This window comes from Eschrichtius robustus, chromosome 14 (genome assembly GCF_028021215.1).
Source record: "Eschrichtius robustus isolate mEscRob2 chromosome 14, mEscRob2.pri, whole genome shotgun sequence".
In the NCBI taxonomy this organism is placed as follows: Eukaryota; Metazoa; Chordata; class Mammalia; order Artiodactyla; family Eschrichtiidae; genus Eschrichtius; species Eschrichtius robustus.
In genome coordinates, this window is record NC_090837.1 from 85,871,023 (window position 1) to 85,890,617 (window position 19,595).

At 39.3% G+C, this 19,595-nt stretch overlaps 1 protein-coding gene across 1 annotated transcript in view; it reads left to right on the plus strand.

Moving 5' to 3' along the window:
- Nucleotides 1-16,688: 16,688 nt before the first annotated feature.
- The window catches only part of CDH20 (cadherin 20), a 60,002-nt gene continuing 57,095 nt past the window's right edge, over nt 16,689-19,595 (plus strand). Inside the window, exon 1 of the mRNA XM_068562578.1 lies at nt 16,689-16,934. Coding sequence (XP_068418679.1) covers nt 16,689-16,934 — 246 coding nt within the window. The remainder of the gene's footprint in view (nt 16,935-19,595) is intronic.

Below are 19,595 nucleotides of genomic sequence, written 5' to 3' on the forward strand. Positions count from 1 at the left end.
GCAAAGTTCCTACTGTGAGGGAGGCCCTGCCCATTGGTGCGGAATGACACGCAGCCATCCAGGGTCCAGACAAAAGGAGACCCTGCTTTTCTCCAAGTGTATTCAGCCATGGATAGACATACTGGCCGAGATGCCTGCCCATTCACATCTTAATGGGAAAAAGAGAGAGAGAGAAGAACCCGATTTTTAAAAAAAGGAGAATGAAAGATTATCAAGTGACACCAGACAACAAAACGTGAACTTGGTTAAGAGGGTAGAAAGGAAACTATTTTGACCACAAGACAGTAAATCACTGATATAATGTAGATACATATGTTTTACTGCTATCCAGCTAAATTACGCTTTTATTACAGATAAAGGTTACTATAATGATACTGAAGTATGAAACTGAAGAAAGTTATGCTTGGAGGTTGGACTCTTCTATCTTCTACTTCCTCTCTCTCTCTCTTCCCTTCACTAAGGGACACATGCACATTAATTCGACCAAATGAAACTGTTAAGATGAAACACCACCAAGATGCATTCTAAAGCGTAATTTTTCTGAAACAAGTATGTAACTTTACTAAAAAACCAAAGTACCAGTCAAAAGGTGAAAAAATATATTACATTATGATGAAAAAGAGGTCATTTAAGAAAAGGCTGAAATAGCACTTCTATTTGAAATGGCATATGGAGGCTTTTGTAACACTGAAAAAAAAAAGTGACTTTTTCTTAATATTTGTCCTTATTCTCTGCTCATGAATAGAAGGAAAATGTTTGAAGATAAGGTCACTTTAAATTCTAGGCCATGGCACATGTTCCTCTCTGGGGCCAAAAGCCCTCATCTTTTCCCTTTTCAACTATATCAAATGGTAACTGTTCTACCGTCCAACACTCCTGTCTACTAGGAAAAGTTGACAAGCAATAATGTCAGAGTTACGTCCATGACATACCAGAAATCATTTCTCCAGCAAGTCACACATCTCAAAGAATAAGTAATGAAATGAACAGGAGAAAATTAAGCTAATTCTAAAATCTGTTATTAGTTGCTTCTCTTTACTCATAATGGAAGATGGGGGTAAAAATTACAGATTCAATAACAACAGGCACTTTTTCCATTAAGAAGGATGGCTAATTCAATGGATGAATCATTAGAGAACGATCCTTCTGGCCTTATGGAACTCCAGACAAAGAAACCCAAAGGAAAAGTTTAAGATATAAAATATACCATAAAATTGTTGGGAAAAGTGAACTACAATCCCCAATGAAATGACCTCTCATGGCAATTAAGAGCCCGATTGTTAGAGCATTAACAGCCTCAGGAAAACTCAACAAACCCATTCCTGGCTGCCGGTAATGACAGATTTCCTAGGGAGTATTATTTAATTAACAATAATTTGAAAGAGCAGCTCAGCTGAGATACTGCATTTACTTACTGGAAACACTAAGCAATGGTAAGTGGAAAAGACATGCAATTTGTTAGCCTTCCAATTATCTTTTGTTTCTGAAATACATAAGTAGCTAATAGGTATTTGCCACCAGATATTTTCAGCCGTCTGTGAGGCCAACATGTCCAAAGAACTTTAGCTCTTACTGTTCAAGGCTGCTAACAGTCTTTTGCCGTTTGATTCTGTTAAGAAATCCCCCAGGGCCTCAAATATTCAGGGATAGCATTCTTTGTCCTTCCCCCATCTAGACAAGGGCAACTGCCAGCCCCCCTTTCTTGTATACGCCAGGCTCCCTCCCACCCCCATACATCATTTGCCGCTAATCACCTAACATAAGTGATGCCTTTTGTTCTCACTCCCTTCCCAAGTAGCTTTGGGTTGCATCAGCAATTTGGTAGCTGGCTGGTCTTATCTCCCCCCAGAGATGGACTCGACCCCGTGGCACTGGCAGAGGGGGATGAAAAGCCCTAGCCATGTGTAGCCTTCTCCCCTCAAAGTTACTGGACTAAATTCCCTACACCCGATGGCCTCCTTTAGAGCGGATTATAATTTAATGACCAATTTCAAACTGGCAAAGGGAGGACCACTTTAAGTTGTTCTGACATACAGCGGGAGCTGGCAGCATGAAGTGAACTCCACAACTAAATTGACAAGCTCAGGAAAATGCAAAAATAGTGCACTCCGCTGAAGAAGGAGAAAAGTAAGTTATAAAACTTTTCATGTGGGCTGTTATTTCTATGACAGATCGTCACAAAATTTGGTTTAAAATTGGTCCGTGGCATAGAAAGACTGTCTTGGGAAATGAATGTGTCGATTTAGTTCCTATGGGAGCCAAACAAAGCTAGCTAAGACAGTAATTCTAAATTATTATTGGGTGGCTGTTAATTGTAGTCACTTGTGTCCATTAAAATTCCTGCCAACAGAAAATATTTATCTTGACTTGATTTCTGATAAGCTTAGAAATGAACAGTAAGTGTGGAACATGGTTACTAAGCAAACAAATTTCTGTTCGTGACTTCTGAAAAGACAAATCTGAAATCCCAGCCAGTTAGCTCATGCTTATGTTTGGGAGTAGGTTAGGATGGGGTGTATACAGAGCACAAGCATCCACAGTGGATTAAGGTTGATTGCAGGAGCTAAAGATTTTTCTCTTTGAGTCTTTTGAATCCAAAGTAGCTTTTGCTCAAATAATATGAAAGGCATCTGATTAAACACATCTCCCAGCAGGATTTTATCGTAGGGCATGCTTTACTGTGTACAGTATAATCAGATTGATATAATATGGTATTAGCCAGTGAATGTCTTGTTTTGAAACAACTTGTGGAAATAGATTTTTATCTCTTTCTTTAATCCTAATTTGATGCTATTAACAAATTCCATTATTTAAATCGACTATTAAGATTGGAATCAGTTTGATTTATCAGAATGAGTTTCCCATTAATAAGGCTTTCTTGTTACTCTCTATCTTTAGCTTTCATTTACTTTTAGTACTTTGAAGAAAAACATTTGCAAAATCTGTTTCCTTAACATGGATTAAAGCATATGCATTGTTTCCCATTAAACTATTCTTAGCCTTAAAGTGTAAGAACAAAAACTTGTAGAGTTTATATGGGTTTCTTTCAATGATTCTTTACTGTATAGGAAAGACAAAAGGGATTATAGGAGAAAAATAATAAATTAAATTTTGCAAAGATACATAAGAGCATTTTCCATTCCAAAGAAACCCAATTCCTTTACTGACATAGAAAAAGAATATACAGGAATTTTAACTGCTAATGCAGTTTCCACTGGTAACATTTGAACATCTTTGTGGCACTCCTATATGGTATTTAAATATCAGAAAGGGGGGAAAGTGTCAGCATAAAAGCAAGGGAGGCACACAATTTTTCCAGACAGAAGAGCTAACAATCCTATCTTGCCACAAATGTTACCTGAGATCAATCAGCAGGTCATTTTTAAAAATTCTTTTCTTTACTGATATTTTACAGCAAGTAAAAGGAGAAATAGCTAGAATCAAGCATCATCAATTGATTGCTCTCTAGAGAAGGACAAATTCTTTTCACTGTATGCTTATAAATTCAACATTCCTCCTACGCAAAAACGAGTGAAATGTTCTTACTATGATGTAAAGTCAGCATTTGAAAATATCATTGACTTAAAGGACTTGTAAAAGACTTTATGGCCCTTCGATTCCATCCCCAACTTTCGGCAGACCTAAACTTAAGTCAGTGGGAAACTTCTCCCCTGCAGTCTCCTGCCCCTATCTGCTCCCCACTGCCCGCCCCCCAAAAAAGGGCAGATCTCTTAATCTCCATAAACACTGTCCCAGTTTAAACTTCACTGTCAGAAAATCTGTCTTTGTTTAAATCTCTTCTGCTGGTGAAGATGAATTTTTAAAATTTGGACGTCGTTATCGAGCTGAACCGTGGCTTAAAGATTTCTTTCCTCGGATACTGTAGGTTTCATCTTTAGGGTCTTGATGACTCCTCTGTACCTGCTCCAAGCTCGCATCTCACTCCCCAATCCTCTTTGGGTTGTAGCTCTTGGAAACTGACAAAGCTCTGGGGAAGATCCCAGTCCCACCTGGTGGTTCCTGGGGATCCTACTCTGTTAATATTGCCATACAAGTGCCAAGATTCTTTTTGAAATGAGAATATTATGTTGCTGAATCGTTGTTCACTTTTTATTTAATTCTATTCCACGTTTTATTATATTCCTGTTTGGTGCCAAAACTGTGCTAATTCTGAAGACACAGAGGTGACAGTCACTACCCTCAGAGAATTCACAGGCTAGGGGGGAAAGCAGACCCCCTAGTGGTCTAGTGGTCCGTTCTGCTGTGCTGGCAGAATGGACAGAGTGGCATGAGGGCACAAAAGGCAGGCCTGGTAATTAATAAATGCTCCCTGGAAGAGAGATTGCTAAGCAAAGAAGGGCCTGGGAAAGGCATTCATGTCTGAACAAAAGCATGACAGTGTTCAAACATACAGTCTGTAGTTTATTTTGATGGACAAAAAAGTGAGGGGAGCAGGGACAGGAGATGAGCCTAGAATGGTAGTAGGAGTCAGATCACGTAGGTCCTTAAGTGCCTGTCAAGGAGTTCAGCTAAGAAATGAGGACCTATTAGAGACCTTTTAGCAAGCGAGTGGCCCGATAAGATCCCTCTGGCTGATAAGAGAACAGATTAGAACAGGGACACCAGTTATGAGGCTGCCGCAGTGGTGAAGATATGAAATTTAAAACACCAGAACTACGGCAAGTACAGCAGGAATGGAGAGGAAAGATGGATTTGAGAAAGACTTAGAAGGTAGAATTGGTAGAATTTGACAGGTCTAAGTAACCAGGTATGGGGGGTTGGGGACAGAAGGAATCTGACTTTTGGGTTTCTACTTGGATAGCTAGAAGTGCCATTTGTTCTCCAGGTTAGAAAAAAACAGAGCAAGAGACTCAACAACGAAAAAAGTTAGGAGTCAAACTGGGAGGAAATATCTACAATGACCCACCAATCTTATGTTTGTTCAATGAGTTCTCATTTCCAGATGATACTAGATATTATTGTATTCATCATTGCTCTGTTTATATTCTAACACCTCTCCAAAAGAGCCACGTGTCGAAAGCCAAGCCACATCCTTTATCACCATCATTTTCACTTGTTCGCTTCGGTAAAATCTCAGTGCCCAGTGACCATGACTTTAGATATCCTTAAAATTATGAATCAATATTAAACACTTGATACAGAACTTACTCCCATATAATAGCACTTGTCAATGCACTAAAGTTCAGAATGATCCACTGATAACAATTCTCCAGACACTCAGCACTGAACAGTCAGAACCATACCTTTTCATCTGTTACGCCTGAGTAAGACATAATCAAACGTTCTGTATGTACAGCTCACATAGAGCTCCCTCCTTTAGATGCACCCATCTCTGTACAACATATTCCATTCCTAAATGGAAATTAGGTCATTTGGACAGAATATGTTCTATATATGTTTTTTAAACCAAAGAATAATTACCCCCCCACCACCACCAATTCCCTTCTAAATACAAAAACTTGCCTTTGCTATTCTGAGATTACAAAAGTTCTTCCACTCTGAACTCAATGGCCCTGAATGGCCTGATTGACAATCCGGTTGTGGCAGATTGCATTTCCTAAAAATGGCCACAATAATAGCTCCCATCCCACAGGCTCTTCTGGAGCTTTGCCACTCCCCCATTAAGAGGTGGAGTCTAGTTCCCTTCCCTTTGTGTGTGTGGACTTGCTAGTGGCTCGTAACCAACAGAATGCGGCAGAAGTGAAGCTGAGAGGATTTCGAGGCTGGGTCATGAAAGGGGAAGTGGCTTCTGCTTTAAGAATGGGAGCAGTAGCACCCACGTGGGAGCCCTGGCCTGAGAAACGCCACGCCAGACCCACCCAGCCGACACACATCCAAATTCCTGACCCACAGAAACCACAAAAGCTAATAAAATGCTGTTTTAACCTACCCTGTTTTGAGGTGATTTGTTTCATAGCAATAGGTAGCCAGAAATCAGGAATTAGTGCCAGAATAATCCAGTACAACGTCAAATGATTGAAGATCAGAGGATTGGATCCCCCTTTCCTCACTGCATGAGACATTTGTGCCTCTTGATCCAGGTCTGAGCCTAGCTAATGACCTTGATGCCAAAACTAGACTGGATTCTGATGAGCCTGAAAGGACTGAGAAGATCCTGGATTCAAAACAATTCTCCCTCCTGAGAATGCTGGTCACTTCTGGATGACCCAACTTTGCTTGGAAGGACCTAGTTTTAGACCAGTTTGTCTTGGGCCATTTGGGAATCTCTTTTTTTATACATCACTTGTTAACATGGTAGAACTCCATAAAGAAGAATACAAACTTGGGTATATATTCAACAATCCTAACAGAGGCTAATGGGACTAGACTTTCGGGAGGCAGGGGGACTCTGTTCAGAGGCCAAATGAAGACCACCTCACACACTTGCTTGAAAGGTGATTCCAGTTACTCAGCTACAGAACACTACTGAAGAGCAATCAGGGAATAAAATTAGCCCAGGAAAATGAGGACATTTAACCAATCTCTGCCCCATGATTATATTACTATTATATAATTAGAGACAGGTTGCTGCTGCAACCTACAGATCAAGTAACCACTCTTATCATATGTGTATGCCCAGCCGGTCATGGTCTGTTGGGGAGATCCAAGATACAAGTGGTATCAAGGTGGAGAAGACAATACTGAATCTCAGGCTTAGGGACAATGCTTTCTACAATTACCTTCTCAAAAGTTCATTGAGATCTATAGATAGTGGACAACATCAGCCTAGGATCAGCTAATTCTAACTTAACTTACTGTATTAGTTCATTTGAGGTATTTCTAGAGTATATTTCTTCCTTTCTGATAAAACTGTGAAGTGGCTAAATTATGTTTCTCCAATTGAAGGGTGTGTGGCAACATGTGTTAAGAAGTTGATAATAAATGGTGTTTTTCAGGACAGCTTTTAAACCAATTCTTGATCTTCTTTCAAAGGCAGAGTTACATAGTGTCCCTTTGCATGGGATACCATAATTTTTTAAATCATGTTGTTGGAAATCAAGATTAGTCTGGTTTTTGCTATAATAAAAATACTATAATAAATATAAATGCATTTAAATTCAAATAAAATATATATCATAATTCTTTCCTTAGGATCAGTTGCATATTCATTTTAAAGACATGACACATTGCAAAATTGCTTTCAAGAAAACTGTTGTCAGCCTACAATCCTGTCTGAAGTATACGAGAATGTGCAGTTCCCCACATTCTCAGAAACATTGCCAGCTTATTTTTTAATGTTTTTCAACTTAATCAGTTGAAAATGGCTTGTATTCTTCAGCTAACTGTGAAAGTAAAATGTTTATCATATATTACAGGTCATGTTATTTCCTCTTTTATGGATTTCTCTTATTGTCATTTGGTAATATTCTATTGGAATAACTCATTTTTAACACTGAACATAAAGATTCCTTAATATGCTAAGGATAATAAGTCTTTGTTATCTCACTCATGCTGCCTAATATTTATACATAAAAATATAACAATTTCTAATAATTATTTAGTTCAATCTATCAACATTTTCCTTCACTACCTTTGATAATACTTTGGGAAGGTATTGTAAAAATAATATTCACCTACATCTTCTCTTAGTATCTTTTGTTTTGTTTTTCTGTGTGTTCTACTAACTTTCAAGGTTTATTTTTTCCCATTTGACTCTTCAATGAATGAAAAGCGGATGGGGAACGGTGAAGGAACAGGTGGAGGTTGACCCTGAAAAGAATTAGAGAAAAAAGACCGCATATCAGCCCCTTCCCCCCTACCCTGAAATTAAGGAAGTAAAAAGCTAAACCACCAGAGATAACTTCATGGTCCTATCCCTTTAAGTAAACAACTAAAAAATATTACATAATTTTAGGCCACTGTAATTTTTCAAATCCCAATTCCCTCATAAGGTTTCCAAGCATCTCTACAAAGGATTCTTTACATTATAACAAGTGATGCCAAGGTCTACAGCACTTCTGACATGTAAAGGTTTATTATATTTGGTGTCCAAAAACAAAAATATCATTTGTAAAATCTCACTGTTTCCTTGACTTCTGTTGCCTTTATACTAATTACACACCACTTAATACACTGCTGGTAAGAATAGATATTAAAATCAGCATGGAAAAATATTAATTAACTCAAAATAAAAGCCTGAAGACCTAGAAAGAATAATATCAAGCTGTTAAATACTTTTTATAGCTTAGAAATACGCTGGCACTCAGTTAATATTTATTAAGCACCTAGTATGTGCCAAATACTACACTGGGTATGAAGGATGCATGGATAAAAGACACTATCTGGGTCTTCAAGGAGCTGAGAGTATGGGGAAGAGAGAGACAAGTAAATAATTACAATACTGAATAATGAAAAGCCAAGACAGGAAATGCACAGGGTGCTTTGAGAAAAAGATAGACAAAAAGGGAAACATATAGGAAGTAAAATAAACAGATAAATAAAAACAACTTAATCTATAGTAATAGGTATGATAATCTGTGATACTCCTTTAAAGAAGATTATCATCCTCATATTTGAGACTCAGAAAGGTTAAGGAGACACCCATGTGCCACGTATCGAATGGCAGAGCTGGAAATAGTCTTACCAAGGTGTCCTGATTCCAATTATGCATCATTCCTTCAAAGAGAGATTTTGTTTTTGAAAGCATGTACTAGAAGACAAGTTTCTCTTTTCCTTTAACAGAATAAATAATAAATATCAATGAGATTTTGCTTCGTTTTGTTTTGTTTTCCAGGGGTCTCTTTTTTCCTTTAACAGATTACCCAGTTGTCGTCTTTGTGTTCATCCTTTACGCATTAGAAGAATGAAAGATAAAATACCCACGACTCCAATATTGGAGTCAGTATTGTGTAAAAGGAATAACATGTGGGGACTGACAGGTCAAAAAAGTCCCTAGCTAAGTTGAAGTTCAAATCAGCCACAGGAAGCCACTTACAGCAGGCCCAGCACCCCCGGTCGGCGAGCCTGGATTCAGCATGCGGGCTCAGGGAGTAGCGAGAATTGCTCCAAGGGAGAGGAAGGAGCGCACATTCTTTATGCCCAAAGCTGCTTTGAAGTTTTGGACTAAAAAGAGAAGGAAAGTTCTTGCCTCTTTAAATAATCAGGCATAGAAGAATGAATTTTTTATCCCTAAGTCTAACATCAAATTTATTACCTTGCCTCTAACTAGTGCCTCCTCTCAACTTCCTGCCGTCACCTAAGCATGAAAGTTTCCTTGTCATTGTTTTCCCGTGCCCACCTTCTTTCATATCCAGTCAGTTTGCAAGTGTTGGAGACTCTGCCTCAGGAGTTCAGACATCTCACCGACCTTCTCCGCCCCCATCCCTGGTTGAAGGTCTCCTTACCAGCTTCCCTGGACTCTCAACTGAGTCCCTCACCCCTCTCCACTCCCCTCCAGCAACACAGCTAAACAGAGATTTGAACAAGTACATTTGCATGCTTAAAAGCCTTTAATTGCTCACTATGGACAATTAAATATATTCCAAACACTCCAGTGCAGCAATATTCAAAGCTCCTAGCTACTGGGTTTTGCCTGTATTTCCTGTCTTACCTCTCACTACCCTCCTGAATCGACCTCATCCTCCAAGCAAATTAAATTATTTTCCTCCCCCAGACAGGCCCTTTCCATCCTGCATCCACATCTCTGCACTTGCATTTTCTTTCACTTGGATGCCCTCCTTTCTATCCTGCAAGGCCTAGTTCATACGCTACCTTAAACATTTTCCTCCCTGATAGAAATCATTTCTCCCTCTTCCGACCTGGGGTAGCATTTTGTTTTTACGGATCTTAGGGCCCTTATCGCAAACAGATCCATGTTATAGTTAGTCATGTACAAAGCACGTGCTGCAGAGTCACTCCTGAGGAAGAATTCCAGTTCATCCCATGACTCGCTATGTGGCATTTGTCAATGGCTGTGGTGCAAATATTCATACCATGGTTGATTTCAAGGAGTTGGAAAGAGATGTGCAAACCGGCTTTAGTGATAGCCGGAAGGGGCTGACCCCAGCACGCCAGTATTCATTTGTTTCTTTGTAAAATGGGAAAAGAATACCTTTCCACGGAATTCTTGTAAAGATTAAATGACAAAGAAAATGTGTGTTACTTAACAGAGCCTGGCATGGAGTAAACACCACACGCTAGTTCTTCTGCTGTGATTGCTCCCGTCACCCCCTCTGCTGCTCCAGCGCGATCGGCACCACCGCTAGTAACAGTGTCATGCCTGAGCCCACTCTTACTACTACTTCCACTGCTCGGATTAATGATAGTATCTGCCCCACTAAACTGCAAACTCCTTGAAGTAGGGAAGCACCTACTTACTATTTTTCAAGCGCAGGGCTTTACCAAACACCGTGCTAAGAGCTTCATATATATTTTCTCCCTTAATTCTGACCATCACCCCATGAGAGTCTATAATTATCTCCAGTTTCTAGATGGTGAAATGAGATTGAAAGAGTTTAAGTCACTTGCTCAAGAGTGCACAGATAAGAAGAGGTAGGGCTAAAACTGAAACTAAGTTTTGTTTGGCTTCACGAACCATTCTTTGATTAAACATATTTGATGCTCAAGTATTTATCAAATTAATAAATTGTCTTAATTTTAGACGGCAAACTTAACTTCTTCCCCCAAACTCTTCCTCCTATGGATTAATCTTTATGGTCCAGGGAAGACTACAGAATTGTCCTACCTGCCTAAAGTTCTGTACAAAGTCAAAGCTATGAGAGAAAACACTGAGTAGTGATTATTTGTAACTTTTTTTTTTAACTTTTTATTTTGTATTGGAGTATAGCTGATTAACAATGCTGTGATAGTTGCAGGTGTACATGTAACTTCTTATCAAAGAAGAATTTTAGCCAAAGAATTACATTTAAAACACATGCTTTTTTGTAATAAACAAGCACAAATCCAATACAATTATAAATGTCGCGTAAGACTAGAAATTAATGAGCACGTGAGACAACTCCGAAAAATCAAAATTGATCATTCTTGTCTAAGTGTAGTCAAAGAAAGTGCCCATGGACTGAAATGTAGTTTCATTAGCTTGATTAAATGTGAAAACCGGAGGAAGGGTAAAGTAGGTCAAAAACCTCCTGACTCCTTTAGGATTAAAACATTTACTAGATACTGAGTATGTATGAAAGGATCAGTAAGAATCTATTTGCCATTCTTGGAGGATATGGAAAGAAAGACAGGACACCCTCAATTGGAAAAATTGATTATAAAGAGAATGAAAAACAAAGAATTGGGCATGAACTCTAGCAAAAGGATTTCTAAAGTGGAAATTCCTTTATTCATGACCCAAGCTAGGGAATTTATAGCTAGAGGGTCAGTGTATATACAGGATACACAAAGCAGGTTTTATTATGGGACTGATCAGGTTTTTCAAAGCCAGCTCTTAATTACATAATTCAAGCTTTCTATCATTTTTTGTTATATTCCTCTCACCCACATGTGGAGACACACACACTCACACACCCCTAGCCTTATATAAGACCATATATTGTTCCTAAAATCTTCATTTGAGCTGCCCTATACCTCCCCCTCAGCCACATCAACCCCACAGTTCCATTTCTGAATGTCTTAAAACAGCACTCCCTCTCTCCTAAACTAGTTTCATGGTGGGAAGGAGAAGGAGAGCAAAAAGAACAAGTGGTGAGAAAGGGAGGATTTCAGAGACTGATCACAGCTTGAATGACCACCATAAGAGGTGAACCTTTAGGCTCAGGGTTTCCACAGTTTCTGAGGAACTTGGAGGAGCAGGAACTCACAGAATAATAAATAATCAAAATTAGAGTAAGCAAGAGTGATGACTACTTTTTCTAAGAACTCTTCATGGAAATTAAGTATTCTGTTCTTCTTCTGTTTGATTTTTTTTTCAAAAAAAAAAAGGTAATACCATAATTCTTCAATTCTAGACACACCATCAATTTATTAACAGCTTCTCTGAGGGATGGGAGAGGAAATATGACCACATTAAATCTACATAATGATTTTAAGATATATCTCATTTCAGAAAGGTTAACTTTGGAGTTTGGGGCAGTGTCATGAGGCAGGTAAGGTGTGGAGTAGGTGAATGGAAGTGAGAGCACAGCCCAAATCCAGGAAATGTGGTACCTGGACAACCTCTTCTGGTTCTGTTGAGAGTTGGTCACCTCCATAGATGGCTAGCTTTGGGGAGACTGGTGAGTTGATGGCCACAAAAGAGGATTGGAGCTTCTTCTACTCACTTAATGAAAAGTGAGATGGAACATCTGTAGTAAATGAAAAAGACTTCAGGTCAGGGAACTATCTCATCTTCCAGCATACAAAACCACACTATACACCATTTCCAAAACAAAGCCCCACTGGTAAGCTTTCGTCAGTAGCACAGACATACACATACAGATCCAGGAATGTTGAAAGTTTGTTTACAGAAGCACTGAAAATATTTTCTTCATGGGATTCCACAACGGGAATCTTGTTGTTTGTGAACCGTACATAATCAAAAACACCATCAGCATATGAATTTTTCACTCCAATTTATACCTGGGACCATCTGTGGATTCTATACTCCAATCTGAAGGATTTGACTCTTAAGTAAAATGTGTTTATTCATATTTCTCAAGAGAGACCCTTGATTGGGAGGTGAAATAATGTTGTGACACTGAGCTGTGTTCTGATTGAATGTTGATGCACCTCGGGTACACAGTCATATTTCACTATAATACCTAGGATCTTCACAAAGTTTTGTCTTTCTTTTTAAGTACATTTTTGAGGCTCTTTTTATAAGTAAAAGTGATGGCATAAGAAGTTTAGCTGCCTAAAACCACAGCACCACAGCCTCCATTTACCTCTGTAAAGGTGTGAGTCTACAACGGAAAATTAAAACACCCCCCTGTTCACAGGGGGAGTCACTAGCAGAGGCGACTGACTTTCTCCTTCTGTAGAGATGTCATTTGAGCTTTACTGAGTAGTACTTCCATTGACCATGGAAAGCTCAGGAAAACTGGAATAACGAAGAAAGAAATCAGAGGGAGACCATAAAAGCCCAGTTCATTTCAAGGAGAAAGCAGTAACCATCCCTTCCCCCTACATTTTAAATATCACAACAAATCTAAGTAACGAAATAAAACAATTCGCTGAGAGCACATTTTATGTACAACTTTAATTTCTTCCTACTGTGTTCATTACCAAGTTGCTTACTTTCTTCAGGCAGGATGGGGGGAAAAAACTTTTAAAAGACTCATTTAACACAGAAGTCAATTTCCACTAATGTAGTCTTCGTGTGGCATATGTGGTCTTCCAAAGCAGACCTATATATACATGTATACATATATTAGCCTCTTCCTTAATAAGAACAACAGCAATTAGCCTACCTTCAAACACATCATCGCTATTCTTATCCCATAGGAAAAAAAAATCAATATGAGAACCATTTTATTTACAATAATGGCAGACTGGTTAGTATTTCTGACAGAACGGATTTTCCCCTCACTTGTATAAACATCTCTAATTGTGAAAAGAATAATGTAACTATTGGATAACCCAGATTTTACTTCCTGAAAAGTTAGGCAGGGGGTATTTTCCACGCATTCTGCCATGAGAAAGCAGGAATAAAGTGCTTTCCAATCAACTGTAGCTATCAAGTTATTTAACACAGAGAGAGTTTACAGGCACGTCAGGCTTTGAAGTTGCAGGTGTGTCAGGGGGAATGTGAAAGGGGCACATGGACCACCAGAGCTTTCACAGGATCACCAAGGACTCCACAGGTCCTAAACATCCAAAAGCCACTTTTGTACATGTCCCGTGAAAGGGAAGAACGTGAGGGCTTTGCACTGGTGTACAGGAGGCCAAAGTGGGCAGGAAAGAGAGATGAAAGCTGAGGCAACTGAATGGCCTACAAAATATTCATCACAAAGATTCCATAGAACGCCTTCTTTTTTTCCTGAGCTCTTCATATCACACTTATAGGTAAAGATAGGAGGTTTTAATTGGCAAGAATGCATGTCTAGTTTGTTAGAGATGGGGGAATATAAGGGACAGTCTTAAAATTCCTCAAAATTTCCTCAAATCTCATTCTTTCCAGAAAATTTAGCCAGTGGAAGCAGGAGAGGAGACATTTGCACCCCTTCCACACACACACACACACACACACACACATGCACCTGCTCACGTAGAACCCAAAAACAAGATGTTAAAAGTAGACAGAGAAAATCATCAAAAATAATGCTTAGACAAAATGTCCACATATGAAACACAGACATTAAAGGAAATATATTAGAGTATATATTTTGAGTTCTACCTTTGATAAGTGTGACCCAAAAAGAGAATTTTCTCTATTCTACAGAGTTTTCGAAGAGATAGTCCTTCAATGTTTCCTCATACAAAAAAAAAAAAAAAAAGTTTGGTTATTACAGAATTGGGCTGGGCCAGATTTACTACCCAATAGTACTCATCATTGATGTAGAGATCTGTAAAATAATATATATACATTAGGCCCTTTCAGAATTTTGGTCCAAAAAGTGCCCACAAGATGTTTCAGGCTCAGCTTCATCATTTTAACACATGACCCAGGTAATTGCTCCTTATGTGGCTGTTCAAATGTCAGTTGACACCTTAAGTCATTTACGGAATACTTTCACCTACATTATCCCAACAGATTCTCACAGTCATCCTATGAAGTAGGCGGGAGAACTACCATTCACTGCTTAACAGATGAGGAACAAAAATTCATAGAAGTGAACAAGTCAGAGGTGATGAAGGCAGAACCAGGAGCCAAACTGTCTAGTGACCCTTAGTCTAGTGAACTTCGGGGAAATTACAGATAGGTCTGTGTCTCACAATATATGGAATATTCCCATTGTGGTTACCAATCCCAGTATTCATTCTGGCGATACCTTTTTTTTTTTTTTTTTTTTGGTAATGCCCTTTAGTCCATCTTCTAGGTCCCTAAAACAGCATAGCTAATTCTCACCAATCTTTTTCATTAATTCATCTCCGGGGTTAAGGTTCCTTTTTCCAGAATGTCTCCCCTTAGACAGGGATCAGAGAAACATGAGCTGGGTTTCTGTCGATCGGTCTAAAGAGAAAGGAAACAGCTAATACTTGGTGACCCCCCTTCTAGCAAACCATTGTTCTTTATTAACAAACACGTCACTCCAAATAAGGCACAGGTGGCTTGCTTTTACTTGACAATCTGTCATTAGAGCTCTAACTGATAAGAGGCACAGCCTCCCATTCTGTTAGAGAAATTCTATAGTCTCCCCCAGCTTTTTCCTCTTTATCAGCTCTCACTGAAGTGATTTCTTATACAGAAATGAAATGGCATATTGTATGAAATGATTATATCTTTTTAATTATTTTGTTCATTTCAATAGTATTTGAGAGGAAGCTAAAACGAGTTCTGATGATGACAGGTGGAAGGTGGTAATTGAGTTAGCAGCAATGCATTCATTTTAAACCACTTGTAGAAATGGAGCATTGCTTAGTCACATGGGTCTGAAATCCCCAAATAAACACATTTGTTATGAGAAGATGACAGCAGTTCTCCACATTAACAGTGAAAGTATTAAGCCCACAGAAGACATTCTAGTTGTTTTGACAGAGTGGCTTGAGTGCTATGCCACCTCATTAAATCCAGCCAAAGTAAAGGAAGAAAAGGTTGATGAGGTCATAGCCCAGGAGTGAGGTCACCAGCTAATCTGACCTCACAGCAACAAAAGAAGTTTGATGAAAAGGTGTCCCCAGGGTAGAAGTCAGCATCCCTTTGCCTAAATGAGTCTTTCAGCTCAGAAAAAAAAAATTGTTGGCTAGACTCTTTTAGCGTGCCCAGGGTAGCATGTGACTAATAGCACTTTAAAGTCTATTGTGAATGATATAATGATTAACTGACCTTTCAAATCCTAGAAAGGTTACATTAGCAGCCACTATCAGTGCTTCAGAGCTGAAGCAGTAGAGTGTGAAACTCGAATTCCACCATGAGCTCAGAGAATGATTAAAGTCAGAAGTGATCCATGGCTGCTTATAAATGAAGTCCAAGAGTCCTAATATTATCAATAACATGGAGTAGACAGAATATAATTGTGGGTGGCAAAAAGGATAGTTAGATTTTGCTTTTAGTTTTCTAATGAAAGCAGTTGGGCTAATGAAAATATTAGTTATTAGCTGTAAATTTTGGAAATGAATACTATTTTTAAGAATGTAGGAGGCTGTCTTATAAATATTTCAAAGAGCACACTATTAATTCAAGCCAATCAATAATACAGCATACCCCTCTAGTTACCAGTGAGAAGAAATTTATTCACTAGTTTTATTTCTTTCTGAAATCCATATTTAAAGGTTTGGGATTGACTACGTCAACATAAGTTGTCTTCTTTTTATCAAAATATTATTTATTACGCAAACACTTCTAAAGCAGTGTTATGACTCTTTAATTTGTTGAGTAGAAAAAACAAATATTTACTGACATTTCTTGAAAACTTGCTATAAGCCCACAGGAAAGAATTTGACATCATCACACTGTGTTTTCCTTAACTTGACAGGAAGTCAACTTCCAGTAGACTGACTTGAATCAGGACCTCATTTGGGAAGTATAAGTGTTCAATAAACTGCATTATTTTTTTATTTGGAAAATACTCAAGTTCGGTGGCTTTATCATCCTGAACTCTACTTTCTGAAAACCTGGCAATCCCATGTGGACTTCTGGTAGAATGAGCAATGCAAAGAGCTGGCTTGGACTTGGCATGTCCTTGTACTTCTGGGGATTGATGGACCTTACAACCACTGTTCTCTCGGGCACACCAACACCGCCAGGCAAATTAGAAGCGTTCCTGTCAGACAAGCCACAGTCACACTCTCGGACAAAGAGGAGCTGGGTTTGGAACCAATTTTTTGTTCTGGAAGAATACACTGGAACTGACCCTTTGTATGTCGGCAAGGTAAGAACTGCCAAAGAGAAAGATAAATTATCAGAATATTGAATATTGACATTGAATAAGAATATGAATTGACTATGAAAGCTCAAATAGTCTAAGGCCTGAGAACAATTTTAACTAGAGGTATGTTACTTGACAGCTAGTTTAAATCTAATTTTTGCTTTGTCAGATACCGATCAGAAAGGAAAGATTTCTCTCCTTGTTCTTGCCTCTGTTCTGAGTGGGAAATACTAGGAATTGGATTTTTGCAGGAAAAGCCTTGGACCCTGTAAGAGCCATTCAAGTCCCCCCAGAGGCAGCAGCAGCCTCAGGAATAACAGGATGGGGAAGAAATAAACTGGGAAATGCAAAGGGAGGAGTAGAGGGTTTTTTGCCTTTTTTTTTTTTTTCAAAGCATTTCCACAGGTATTGCCTGAGGCCTAAATTTAATGGAAATAAAAAGAATAGGACATTCTTCATTTCAGAAGATCCTAGCTTGTGCTTCAGGATAGCTGGAGACAATCAATGAATATATTTATAAACTTTATACTCGAATTTCCTTGATTTATCTATCATCATTTCATTTTTAATCCGGGCTTTCTCCTGTGTTTACTTATTTTGGATGTTAATCAGAGACCATTTTGCAAAAGCAACCAAATGAGAGAAAATGGGAAACAAGGAACTAATTAGAAAATAAATAATTCATTCAACTAACAAACACTTGTTTATTAGCACACAGGCTAAGAGTGTGGGTTTCAGAGTCAAATATATGTCGGTTCAAAACCCAGCTCTGCCAATTGCTTCCAGAGTGACTTTGGAGAACCACGTAATAAGAGAACCACAACTTCTCAAGAGCTGTCTACATAAGCTCTTTCCTCAACTCCCACCCACTTCTCAACCCAGTTATCTGACTTCTGCCCTCACTCTGCACTAAAGTTGTCTTTTCAATGCTCCTAAGGACCTCCCCACCACCAGACCCGATGGTTTCATTTTATGGAACCACCCAACAGCGGCCTTGGACACTGCTGCCCAGTCCCTCCTTCTTGACTCACATTCTTCTCTCAGCTTCATGACCTTCACAGTCCCATTTTTCCTCCTTCCTTCTCAGCCTCTTTGCTGGTCCTCTCCCTCTGCCTGACCCCAACCATTGGTGGTCCTGTAAGCTTTGCCCTGGGTCTCTTCCCTATCCACACTCATTCCCTGGGTGGATTCGTCATCCCTATGGTTTTAACCCCCACCCCCAAACCAATGAATTCAAAACCTCCACCTCTGGCTCAGACCACTCATCTGAGGTTCAGACTTACAAACCCTACCACTCCACATTTATGACTCAAAGGCATCCCACGTGTAGCATATCCAGTAAAGAATTCTCTAAGTCCACCCCGTTAGACTCTCTCACCACCATTATTTTTCCACAGCTCTAATCACAACCAACAATACCTAATTTATTTGTTTGTTTATATGTGTATTGTCTGAAGCCCTAGACTATAAGCTCAGTGAGGACAAGGACACTGCTCGCATTTTATCCACAAGGCCTAACACAGCACCTGTCACATAGGCAGTGTTCAGAAAGATACTTATGAAATGAGTACCTCGTGGTGTAGTAAGGATTAAGTAATAAGCTAACACATGTAAAGGGCTTTAGCAGAGTACCAGGTCCAGAGTAAGATCTTAATAACCGTTACCCTGTAGTAGCTGTCGTCACCGTCGTCGTCGTCGTTGTAGTAGCAGCAGCAGCAGCAATAGTATAGGGAGTTCCTTATGTGAATTAAGCAGCTCAGTAATGCATACCTAATGCACCTGCAAATCTCTTGGCCTCAAAACCTGTGAATTTTCTTTGCCTTCTGCCTTCCCTTCTCTTCTTCCTTCATGCACAACCAGTCACCACATTCTGTCAATATCTCCTTGCCAGTTTCTCTCAGATTCACCTCATCCTCTCCAGGCTCTGTGATTACTGTGGTCCCTCTGTTCTTCATGATTAGATTAACTAAGCAGGTGCTGTAGGGAGAATCTTCCCATTCCTCCCGCTAGGACTCAGGACATTTACCTCCTTGAAGCACCCTTTCCATCATGTCACTCTTTTGATTAAGAAAGCACTGTAGCTCTCCAGTGCTTATCACAGCTTTTAGCATACAGTTCAAGGACTTCCAGAAAATGAGTCCTCCTCCCTTATCCAACCCTCCCCTAGGATTTCTCAAATCCTGTCCTGATCTCAGTCAAGCTGGGTCTCCTTACTGGCCCTGACACGACATACCACGTCAGTCCCTACCCCAGATGAGTGCCCATGCTACTGTCATGCCAAGGACGCACGGTCAGCCCCTCTCTGTTCAATCACATTCAGATTTCTCAGGGCCCCAGCTTAAAAGCCTTTTCCATCATGAATACATCTTCCACCTATTCAGAGTCCAAAGATCTCTAGCCACTTGATATTTGTAAAATATTTCTTCCAACTAGACGCACATAGCTACCGCTAAAATAGGTTTAAGAAAATGCTTTCGTATTCAGTAATTGTTTTGTGTATTTGTACAGTTTAGAGCCCTCCTCCCTTCTCCCAAAGATAGAAACTGAGATGCCATCCCTGGCCTTCCCTACATTTCCCTAACACTGAGTACCCAGCACAGAACTGGACATACAAAAATGCAGAAAGACAAGAGTATCTGACATGTTTCTGGGCTACCACAGTAC